The 11216-nt window shown below is 37.9% G+C and overlaps 1 protein-coding gene across 2 annotated transcripts; it reads right to left on the bottom strand.

Annotated features, from left to right (window-relative positions):
• Positions 1 to 1372: 1372 nt before the first annotated feature.
• On the bottom strand, positions 1373 to 10759 carry LOC137046650 (potassium channel subfamily K member 4). 2 transcript variants are annotated; one of them, XM_067423951.1, is made up of 8 exons: positions 10507 to 10759; positions 7327 to 7450; positions 6903 to 7152; positions 5340 to 5460; positions 5031 to 5191; positions 3542 to 3728; positions 2321 to 2460; positions 1373 to 1996 (listed from the first exon to the last, which is right to left on the bottom strand). In XM_067423951.1, exons 3-8 carry the CDS (start codon positions 7089 to 7091, stop codon positions 1376 to 1378), a joined length of 1419 nt encoding a protein of 472 aa, XP_067280052.1. In that variant the 5' UTR covers positions 7092 to 7152; positions 7327 to 7450; positions 10507 to 10759; the 3' UTR covers positions 1373 to 1375. The 2 variants fall into 2 exon arrangements, with proteins under 2 accessions (XP_067280052.1, XP_067280053.1); XM_067423952.1 differs by having other exon boundaries at positions 10534 to 10759.
• Positions 10760 to 11216: the final 457 nt, after the last annotated feature.

The following is an 11216-nucleotide window of genomic DNA, read 5'->3' as shown; positions in this document are numbered from 1 at the left end:
CTCCTGATGTGGTTTCATGTTAGTACCTAGCAGGGTTGAACTCCTCGAGTTACTCAGCGAGTTAAGGGGAAATATACCACACTCATGAGCAGTCTCTATGAAAGCCTGTTTCTGCCTCAGAGTAAAAAAGTCACAATTATAAGAAATTACCTGATTAATAAACCAAATGTGAGATGTAAAATCACAATTATGAGAAATAAATATTTAATTACAAGACAAGATAGCAAATTAGATGTATGAGAAATTTGGCAAAATAAAGGGACAATTGTGATATTCACTATTATCGGAAATAAAGTCGCAGTTATAAGAACTAAATTCGCAATTACAAGACAAAGTATCAACTGTGAGGTTAAAAGTAACAATTATAAGAAATAAGGGTGCAGTTATGAAAAATTCTAAGGTGCCAATCGTAAGATATAAAGTTGCCATTATGAGAAATAAAGTTGTAATGAAGACAAAACTTTAGATCAAAATTAGGAGATGTATAAGAAATGTGAGGTATGAAATTGCGAGCCCGATCTTATGAAAATGCATATAAATTGCAATACAATTTTGGAAAAAGACACAATATAAAGTGTCAGTTCTAAGATATAAATTTGCAATCATGAGTAATTATGAGAAAAGGTCACAATTACGTGTGAGAAACAAACTTGCAACTGTGAGACAAAGTTGCAGTTATGAGAAATAAAGCCGCAATTACAAGACAAAGTAGCAACTGTGATATTTAGTCATAATTAGAACTTTTTTTTGTCACATTGTGATATAAAGTGCCGTGTGTAATCTATAAAATGATATGAGAAAAAGTCACAAATATGAGAAATAAAGTCCAAATTAGGTCTTTTTTTAAAAACTTGAGGCAGAAATGGGCTTCTGTATCTTAATGTTATTTATCAGTAATAGAAAAAGATTACAGTTTGATGAACTTGAGCTGTAAGCCTCAGCTGAGTTGTATTAGTAACAGTAGTAACAAGCTATCATTCCTTTATTATTATGAGTTAGGAAAGGAGTGAAAGGCACACAGAATGAAACATTCATTGACAGTCAGTGCATCATAAACAAACAAGTGCAGTGAACGTCCAGTAGATGGCACCTCGAGATCCTGCACATGATGACTAATGGTTATCAGGCCTCTTTTGGACTACCAAATAAAAGTTCTCACTCATGCCCAGACTTGATAAAATCGGATTCTTCTTCTCCTCTTCTCATTTTAGGCACATGGATAGTTTCTTTTTTTGTCCCAGGAAAATCTGAGAATAACAGGTGCCTTCACAGGGGAGCACAGCATATCCTAAAGCTAGCAGTTGCAAAATTTTATTCCAAAGAGGAGGACTGAGGCCCTTTTGAGGAACTTCAAACCCCATAAACGGCTGGACACTCACAGCTTTGGTGTAGGAGGGTCTTTCTGCCGAATTTCTCCATTTGGCGCTTTATACTCTGGTTCATTTGGACTGGTTTTAGGGCTCTTGGGTTTCTGTTGATCCCGTCTCAAGTGTCTCCTTTGACGTCTCCTTTTGGGCCTCTCTTTAGAAGATAGGTTTGTTTCTGGTATATCCAGCAGGGGGTCAAGGTGGATCTTCCCACTCACTGCATCTGAGGATTCGTCAATGTATGCAAGATTTTCCCCAAAGTAATCCAATGGCTGAGATAGGATGGGGTCTTTGGGCATGACATGGAGCTTTTCCTCTTTCTCTAATTCTTTTCCGCCGCCGCCCTCTCCCCCAGGGACCCGTTCTGTCTCGGTCACCTCTGACCGTGACTCAGAGCTGCCTTCTGACTCATCCGATGAACCTGAGTAGGAGCCGGATTCGGATTTGTTTTCCTCTCCCCCGTCCTCTCCGGCTCCACCCTGACTGCCGCTGCGTCTGTGGCGCCTGTGACGGCGCCTTCGCCTGGTGCGCTTGAAAGGATCTTCCAGTTTTCCCGACATACGGAAATCCACAGACATGTTCTGGATGTTCTGAGTCCAGTCTGAGGCGTGTGCTCTCAACTCCTCCATCTGAGAGCAGAAAGTAGGGCAGGAGAAATGGAAAGGCTTGAGAGTTATGGAGAGATTTGTATGTCACCAGGAACAGAATGATTGAAATTTGATACCGATTTTAGGTTAATAGGAGTTGTGGAGATGAATTACGGGTGTGGGGGGAAATGGCATGGAGGTTATTATGAAGATAGAAGGGACGGGAATTGAGAGAGAAATTAATAATCCCATTTGAGTTGCAGTGCTGAGCTTGACTAGGGATTTTGACCAGGCACTGCTCTAAACCGCACAAGACATTTGGTTATAAAATATTAATTTGACATCATGATTTAATCATAGGCCTACCTCAGCTCTGGTTTTTTTGGTAAGAACCAGAATCCAGTTCCCAATCATGGATAGAATGGACACAAAGTAGGCCAAACCAAACAAAACCCAGAACCACACCAGAGGCTTGTACCAATGATGTTCACCTGCCTCGCCATCACCTGATGGACAAAACATTTACAAAACACATACAAAAATCAAGTCATTTATTCAGACTATAGGGATATTTCACCCAAAAATGAACTTTCTGCAATCATTTCATCACCTTCATGCGGTTCCAAACCTGTTTGACTTTAGTTCTTCTGTGGAACACAAAAGAAAATATTTTGAAGAGCATTTCAACTGTTTTTTTTCCCCATCATTATGAAAATCAAAGGGACCCAAAACTTTCAAGCACCAAGATGGACATAAAAGTAATGTTTTTATTCACTCTGAAAATAAAATAAATCAAAAGATTGATTAATGCAAACAAATACAAAAATGACCAGATAAAACTAAAAATATGGTGAAATGATGAAAGAAAAAATATGGTCAAATGATGAAAGAGAAACAATAAGGTCTGACATTAAGTGGAAATTGAAGTGTGTGCCACCATATTTGATGTAGTCTGCATATATGCGTTGATAATGTTTTTTTTATTTTATTTGAGAATTGAAACTACCGTTGTGCCTTTTTTTTTTGGAGCTTGAAAGTTTTCGGTCCTAGTGATTCCATACTAAAGTCAAGCTGAAATTTTCTTTGAAATCGCTTGCTTTGTGTTCTGCATAAGAAAGAAAGCCATGCATGTTTGGAATGCTATGAGGGTGAATTAATGATAACAGAATTTTAATCTTGGATGAATTATCCTTTTGAGTTTCTTATTAAATAAAAGATGTTTTACATTACAAGTCACGTTGTAGTTTCATTACAGCCATTTGAAAACCAATCTTACAGTGGATTTGAACCATTGATAAAAAAAATTTTTTTTTAAACGCCCATTAAACCCATTAAACGCCTACCACGAGATTAATTCAGTGGTTTGTTTTAATGTCACGTTACATGGAAAAGCGTGCCATGTTAAATGACGTTTTCACTGAGGGTTAAGAGAAAGAATTAGAGAGACAAGATAGATGCTCAGGTGTAAATCTCAGTTTCATTCAGTTTGATCTAAAAATGAAAGATTTTTTACTTCTTAAATTGTAGCGAAGCTTCAAGTGAGGAAACATTACATGGAGAACATTTCAGGATTACATCCAGTGGTACCTGCAACATAGTCTCCAAAGCCCACAGTTGTGAGGGTGATGACCACAAAGTAGGCTGATTCTAGCAGAGTCCAATTTTCAACCTTCTGGAAGACTAAAATCGGCACAAAGATGAAGAGAACACAGCCCAGCAGGATGGAGAGCACAGCAGTGATGACACGCACAATGGTTGGGCTCACCTTCCACTTCTGAAGGGAGAAGATAAAGAAAACTGAGGAAAAATATCCTGAGAAGCTTGAAATAGGAAGCCTATTTATTGAAAAAAAAATGATAAATTATTAAATAATAAAATAATAATAATTGAAGAAAAAAATGGTCACAGGTACATGGTAAATGGACTGCATTTATAAAGCGCTTTTAACAGACCCTATGGCCATCCAAAGCGCTTTACATTTTTGCCTCACATTCACCCATTCATACACCAACGGCGATGTCAGCCATGTAAGGCACCATCCAGCTCGTCGGGAGCAGCTGGGCTTAGGTGTCTTGCTCATGGACACCTCGACACTTGGTCAGGTGGAACCGGGGATCGAATCACCAACCTTCCGGTTTATAGACAACCTACATGAACCACTGAGCAACTGCCGCCACAGGTACATAATAGTTCCTTATTGTGTACGTTTCTTGTTTTTAAGAAACTTTAACTTTATCTCAGAAATACCAGTTTTATTTTATACTCTGCCGTTGAAATGGACTTCCATACATGTTTGTCATGTTGGCTGAAAAATTGCTTAAGGATTTTAAACTATTTAACTAATAAATTATTTGTCTCTATGCTATGTCTCCCAGGTCATTCTATGAACTCTTTGGGCCCTATTATACACCCGGCACCCGGTGTCAGGCACAACGCATGTGTTTTTTGCTAGTTTCAGCCTGACGCTGTTATCATTTTCAAGTCTAGTGCCACGTCATTTAAATAGCAAATGCACTCACGCTCATCTGTTTGCCCGTGGGCGTGCTGGTCTGAAAACAAGGTGTGTTCAGCCACATTGTCGGCACGTTGCTATTTTGAGGCAAATTAAAAGGAGTATTTTTTATTTTTATTTAAAGGGCACGTTAGTAGCCGGGTGCAAAACGTGTGTACACTCTACTTATTACACACACAGGGATGCGCAGCAACACATTTTTAAATATTAAAAATGAAAGGATTCCTCTCTGGAGAAGCATTCAGTCTTTCCACTCGCAAATTCCGCCATGTAAATAGCGAATCAAGCACCATGCAAGCGCTTTTAAAGGGAATGGGAGACGAGACTCTGATTGGTTTATTGCACGACACATCATGCCCAAAACACACCTATGACTCATTAAGAGACTAGGTACAACCCCATGTGCCTGGCGTGCCAAAGTTTTTTTCAGTTGTCAAACTAGCAAAAGTGGATTCGGACACGGCCTAAGTGCACCTGCGCCAGAGCATGCACTCAGAACTTTAAAACAGGGCCCTATCTCTGTAAATGTCCTGTGAGGTTATGTTTGTATTCATCATCATTTACCCATAAAAGAGCTTCAACTTTAGCAATGGCATTCCTCAGAGACGTCCCCAGATGGTCTCCAGCGGCACCCAACAGAAATCCAAACAATGGAATGCCCACCAGTGTATACCAGATACAGAAGAACTGACCCCATGATGTCTTTGGAGAGATGTTTCCATAACCTGGACCACAGACAAACACTTTCTGTGATCTGATGGCAGATATATTTAGACATTTCACAGTGCCAAAGATCCCCAGAATGCAGAGGCCAGGCCAGGCTCTGGCTTTAACATGCAGATGCATTAAGCCAGTGATGTGGAAATCCCATACCGATGGTGGTGATAATGGTGCCACAGAAAAAGAAAGCACTAGCCAGGTCCCAGCTGGTGCTGAATGTGGCATTGGTCGAATTGTTGATGTCAATTCCAACACTGATAGCCTTTGCCACCGTCTAGAAACAACAGAATGTAGAGAAAAGAGTTTAGACATTAAACGTTGGATTCCAGTGATAACAATTTACAGTAGTGAAACACATTTCTGTGGAAATTTCTGCTGCTGGAAAAGTGCACAACTGTCAAAAGTTGTCAAAAGTAAGTTGAATGAAACTATGAAACGCTGCAAAGATGCTCATTTCATGATGGTTTGTCAGGTTTGTGCATTTCGTGCTTGAGTTACACGTAAATTCAAGCACTGTCTATTATGGTCATCCGGACAAACCCAAAGAAGTTGGCAAAACTCCAAAGTTTGAGTAAGCAGAACTTGCAGATTTTTATTTTGTAATCATACATTTTAATTGCTCTGAACTTTAAATATCTGAGTAAGCTAATTCATAAATTTAACTTAAAAATATCATGTAATTCCAAAATTTGAGTAACTTGACTAACTAGCCAATAAATTCCACCTTGCTAATTGACTACACAATGCTTTAGTAGCATTAGCATAGCAGAACACTTGCTGTACGAGGACAGCAATATAAATATATTTAACATTGTGACAAGCAGCGAGGCAAGGGACCGTGAGAGCGGAAACAGCTGCCGCTCATTAACACTCGCCACCGGCCCGCTCTCACGGTCCCTAGCCTCTCTGCTTGTCACAAACATATATCTGATCACAGACTAAGCTCATGCTTCACTCGTCACCATGATGAAACAATGAAAAAATACAACATAACAGAAACTCTTTTACACTAGCATAACAAAACATTAAACACTAAATCGCACACTTAATATTAATCCTGCAAAAAAAGCATAGTATAAACCTTAAATAATAAAACTTTTGAGTGTCATGGCAAAGCATGCTGGGAAATATAGAACTCCCAGCCTAGTTCAAAATAAATTGAACTTTGTCTGAATTAAAAGAAACCATGAAACAATTCAAATTACCTAAAGTGTCTCAGTTTTGAGAAGTCAAAAGAAAAGGAAAGTTCTAAATACTCATAAAAGTTAATTTGATTGAACTAATTTATGTCATTTGAGTTGGCTCTTTTCAATCCAATTCAATATTTTGAGCATTAAGGTTCACAGTGCACTTAAATTCATAAAAATCAATAAAATCATATAACATTGGGCTATTTATTGTTGGGCATTAAATGTAGGGTTTAAATTTACAATATGGTTGCCAGAAAAACAACAGTGATTTAAACTTCTGTGAACATTTTTTGGTTTTATTTAATGTTAAACCTTTTTTTGTGCGTGTAATGTACAGCATACCATCTGTTTTTTTTCATAGACCTCAATTTGAACATTGTTTGGAGAACACTGGATACATTGATAATATACTTTTTCAGAATACAAAATGAAATAGTTTATTTTTGTTTTTATATCTGATTAATTGAAGTAATAATTTACCAGATTAATCAATTAAAAAAGAACTGTCAGTTTAAACAATACTTACCACTATCAGATTCTCTAGACGGTCAGGGTCTACACATGTGTAGTTGCCCAGGAACTCTTGACGGGTGGTTTGCAGCTGGACGTGGTGGCTTTCCTCATACGGGGCCTCCAGGGCATTGAACACCAAAGCCCCCATTACTAAGTACAGGAGCACCCCAGTGAGGACACAGAAAAGGGTGGTGGAATGCATAGCTGAACGTCTGCTGGATTCGGTTTATTTCTTGTTCTTTCCACTTCTGGTGCTTGTCCTCCTGGGGACGAGAATGTAGTGAAAACCAGCCGAACCCATTAATGAAAGTTAAAAGCTTAAGCTTGACCACAAAATAACTTTACAGATGATTTTAATCTAACCCATTAAAGCTGCAATATTGGTGTTGGTCTACTACTTTCACAATTTCATCTAAAGAAAACATTCAACCACAAACCTGTCCTTTCCCTCCTCCCTTTTCTGGCCTGTCCAGCTCCGTCTGTGGCAGTTGTTAAATATAGAGTCTTAGGATACGTATCCACACAGAAACACCTCGACCTTGTGATCTGATTGAGGGGATACTGAGGGCAAAATTGTTGAATTATTTAGAAATATAAATGAAAATAACGGATATAAAAAAAATTAGTAAAATCATACTGATATGGTATATATATACCAATCAGGCATAACATTATGACCACTGACAAGTGAAGTGAATTACTCTGATTATCTCTTCATCACAGCACCTGTTAGTGGGTGGATTGTATTAGACAGCAAGTGAACATTTTGACCTTAAAGTTGATGTGTTAGAAGCAGGAAAAAATGACAAGAGTAAGGATTTGAGCAAGTTTAACAAGGATCATTCTTGACTGGGTCAGAGTATCTCCAAAACTGCATTATCTATCAAAAGTGGTCCAAGGAAGGAACAGTGTGAACCGGCGACAGGCCAAGGCTCATTGATGCGGGGAGCAAAGGCTGGTCCACTCAAATTGCTCAATAAGTTAATGCTGGTTCTCATATAAAGCTGTCAAAATACACAGTGTGTCACAGTTTATTGCATATGGGGCTGCATAACCGCAGACCAGTCAGGGTGCCCATGCAAAGGTGTTGACCCGGCCTCAAAATTCCCCAGATCTAAATCCAATAGAGCATCTAATGTTGATGCTGAACAAACAAGTCAGATTAATGGAGGCCCCACCTCGCAATTTATGGGATTTAAAGGATCTGCTGCTAACATCTGGATGCCAGATACCACAACACACCTTCAGGGGTCTAGTGGAGTCAATGGCTCGATGGGTCACCTGTTTTGACAGAAAAAGGGGGACCAGCACAATAGTAGGACGGTGGTCATTATGTTATGCCTGATCAGTATATATAAACACACACATAACTGTTCAAAATGTTGGTGTTGGTAAGACTTTTTAATGTTTTTGAAAGAACTGTCAGCTAAAATGAACAACAATATTGAAAAATTTCAAAGTTGAATTTTCAGCATCATTACTCCAGTCGTCAGTGTCACATGATCATCCAAAAATCATTCTAATATTCGGATTTGGTGCTATTTTTTTTGTTTTGTTTTTTTGTTAAAAAGGGGATGTTTAATCTTTTTGTGGAAAATATAATTTTAAAAAAATCTGGATTTTTTGTAAGAAAGTCAAAAGAACAGCATTTATTTTTTAACAATGTAAAAATATCTCATTTGTCAATTTGAATAAATTGAATGCATCTTTGCTGAATGAAAGTAATAATTTATTATTTAAAAAAAAAGGCAAACTTTTGAATGGTAGTGTATATGTTGTATTTTTATTTATTTTTTGTAAACCATGAATGAATTGTAGAAGTCTATTTAAGGTCCTTTTGCTGATTTAAAGGAAATTACTTTGATGGCACGCTGTCAAGACATAAAACACAAAGCCCTGGTGCCCAATGTGAAGCTGCTCCGAATGCTTGCCTAACTTTAAACAAATGTATTTTTGGCTTTTGGTGGACAGTTGTGCTGACAGGAATCATATTGAGGGCCAGATGGCTCACGTCATGTCACAGAGGTTGCACCTTCACAGTCAACAAAACTCACAAAACACACTTCCGTCTTCTGTGTTACTTGATTGAATAGCAACATCAGACCATCAACCAGCTGTTAGGCAAACCAAACCTACATAGAGGTCAATTTGGGACGCATGGAGAATGATTCTATTTTTCTCTTTTCCCTCCCAATTTTAGTTTTTGCTCTTTGTATTTAGGGCACTTTTTGCATTTCTTCGCCTCTTCATGACAGATCGCTTCCTGTACTCTTCAGTTGTAAGTCGCTTTGGATAAAAGCGTCTGCTAAATGCATAAATGTAAATGTAAATGATTCTTGTCGGAAGATGAGCTCAAATATAAGCTGAATTAAATTACAGAAAGTGAGAGTAAGAAGCACTTTAGAGTCTGTGAAGGCTGTGTAAGTTGTGGATAAATGATTATGTGAAGGAAAAGTATCATGAATAAAGAATTACAGCTATAGATTATATATACAGTATAGTGTGTGTGTAATTATTTTAATAATTAATACAAGGTATACATTAATAAAATGTAAAAGCCACTTCGCTTATCTGGCATTAATGGAAAATACAGTTTTCAGTTAATTAAAATCTACCGTCACTATATAGTCTGAATGTGATAATATTCTGTTCACCTTACAGCTATTGCAAAAACATGATGATACTGAAATTGAATTTAAAGAACAGAATTCACAAAACATATTTTAAAAAAATATTCTAATTTGAACTTTAACCCAACTTTAAACACATTTGTACAAATAACTATTCAATCTTTTGACTTGAAGAGTTATAGTCCTCATGACATCATTCCCCGTGTGACAACTAACCCTGGTCTCCCATATTTATGTCACGTGTTATGCAGCCAAATGATTTAATATTTCTCATATTTTTATTTTAAAGTATCAAGAGATATTTGTAACGGTATACGCTGTGGGTTAAATTGAGGACAGTATTTGTGTTTATGAGTGTATGGTGAACTCTTCATGTGCGTGCAAACGTGTGTCAGTGCGTGTGTGAGATCTGAGAAGCTTCAAATGGCAGGAGGCCGAAATGTCTGTGGCAGTTATTGGGTTTAGAGTTTGATTCGGAGCACTGGAGGATCTGCTGACTGCATAGTTGCAAGCTCACTATAAAAAGTGCTCTGGCGAACCAGCAAATATACAGACATTCAGGCAATTAGAAATACGAATTAATCATGCCAAAGGCAATCTCACTAAAATATATATCTAATTACACCACAGGGGTAATGTCCAACTTCCAATGCACTTACATTGTGTATATATTCACAACTTCCTATAGGCTACTGCTATATTTTACCACACCATGATGTTACCACACACATATTATTTTACATCTTTACAATTAGACAGTCCACTTCGGACTTAGTACTAAACTTATAACTTAATAGTTGAATTTTCATGCACAATATTTCAAAATATACCCTTAAAAATGCATGCAAAACATATAGTAAATAAATCTTCCAAACAGACCATCACATAACACACCAGGATGTAATGAACTTCCATGCAGGACTGTGGCAGCAATATTTGCTCACATTAGCACTAAAATTACAAAATTTATCAAGAATAGATTCTTACACACAAGCTCTCAAGCCCATCTCCCACCTCAGAGCAGACGGTCCGGCATGTCCAGAGAACTGCAGCCTCAAACTGCAGGATTTCTTCCACAGGGTGTGTAAGTGTGTGTGTGTGTGTGTGTGTGTGTGTGAGAGAGAGAGAGAGAAAGAGATGGAGAGGGACTGTTGCTGAGTGCCCAAGAATGAAAAGGTACTCAATCAGACAGAGGCTGAGCTGAGAGAGTGAGTGTATGCGAGTCTGCCAGCATGTTTGTGAGGGTGTTTGTGTGTGTATGTGGGAGAGGGTGGGATCAGTGGAGCAGGGAAGGGCTACCACAGTAAAAGATGGAGAAAGAGAGGGGAATTAAAGAAAGAAAAAGGAAAAGGGTGGGGTCAATGCAGAGATTCTGAACTTGATAAGCTAATTGGTCTTTCCCTTCAGTTTATCCCAGTTTAATGGAGGGGTTCCGTTTAGAAGGAGTTTACTTTCCAATCGGAAATGCCGTTGAGGGGACAAAATGTGTGCATAAACTCTAAAACAAAACAAAAAATTACTTCTAACAAAACATCTAAATAAATGATCCTTCTGGAGGATTATTTGGAAACACATTACGATGAGGTTATGAACATTAGTCCATGTAATAGTATAATATTGTTCATATTTATAATCAAATTCATACATTTGCATGAACCTACCTGCATTAATAAATGTGGTTTGAAAAACAAAGATGA

Source organism: Pseudorasbora parva, chromosome 18 (assembly GCF_024679245.1).
Source record: "Pseudorasbora parva isolate DD20220531a chromosome 18, ASM2467924v1, whole genome shotgun sequence".
Classification (NCBI taxonomy): Eukaryota; Metazoa; Chordata; class Actinopteri; order Cypriniformes; family Gobionidae; genus Pseudorasbora; species Pseudorasbora parva.
The sequence above is the reverse complement of the archived record's forward strand: the minus strand, read 5'-3'. Positions and strand labels throughout refer to the sequence as shown.

Excerpts from the sequence above, each read along its gene's own strand:
- LOC137046650 (XM_067423951.1), bottom strand. The coding sequence starts at position 7,091 with ATGCATTCCACCACCCTTTTCTGTGTCCTCACTGGGGTGCTCCTGTAC. Across the intron at positions 3,729-5,030 it reads AAGTTGAAGCTCTTTTATGG|AAGTGGAAGGTGAGCCCAAC; the intron begins GTAAATGATGAT and ends TTCTCCCTTCAG. Across the intron at positions 1,997-2,320 it reads CCAAAAAAACCAGAGCTGAG|ATGGAGGAGTTGAGAGCACA; the intron begins GTAGGCCTATGA and ends TTCTGCTCTCAG.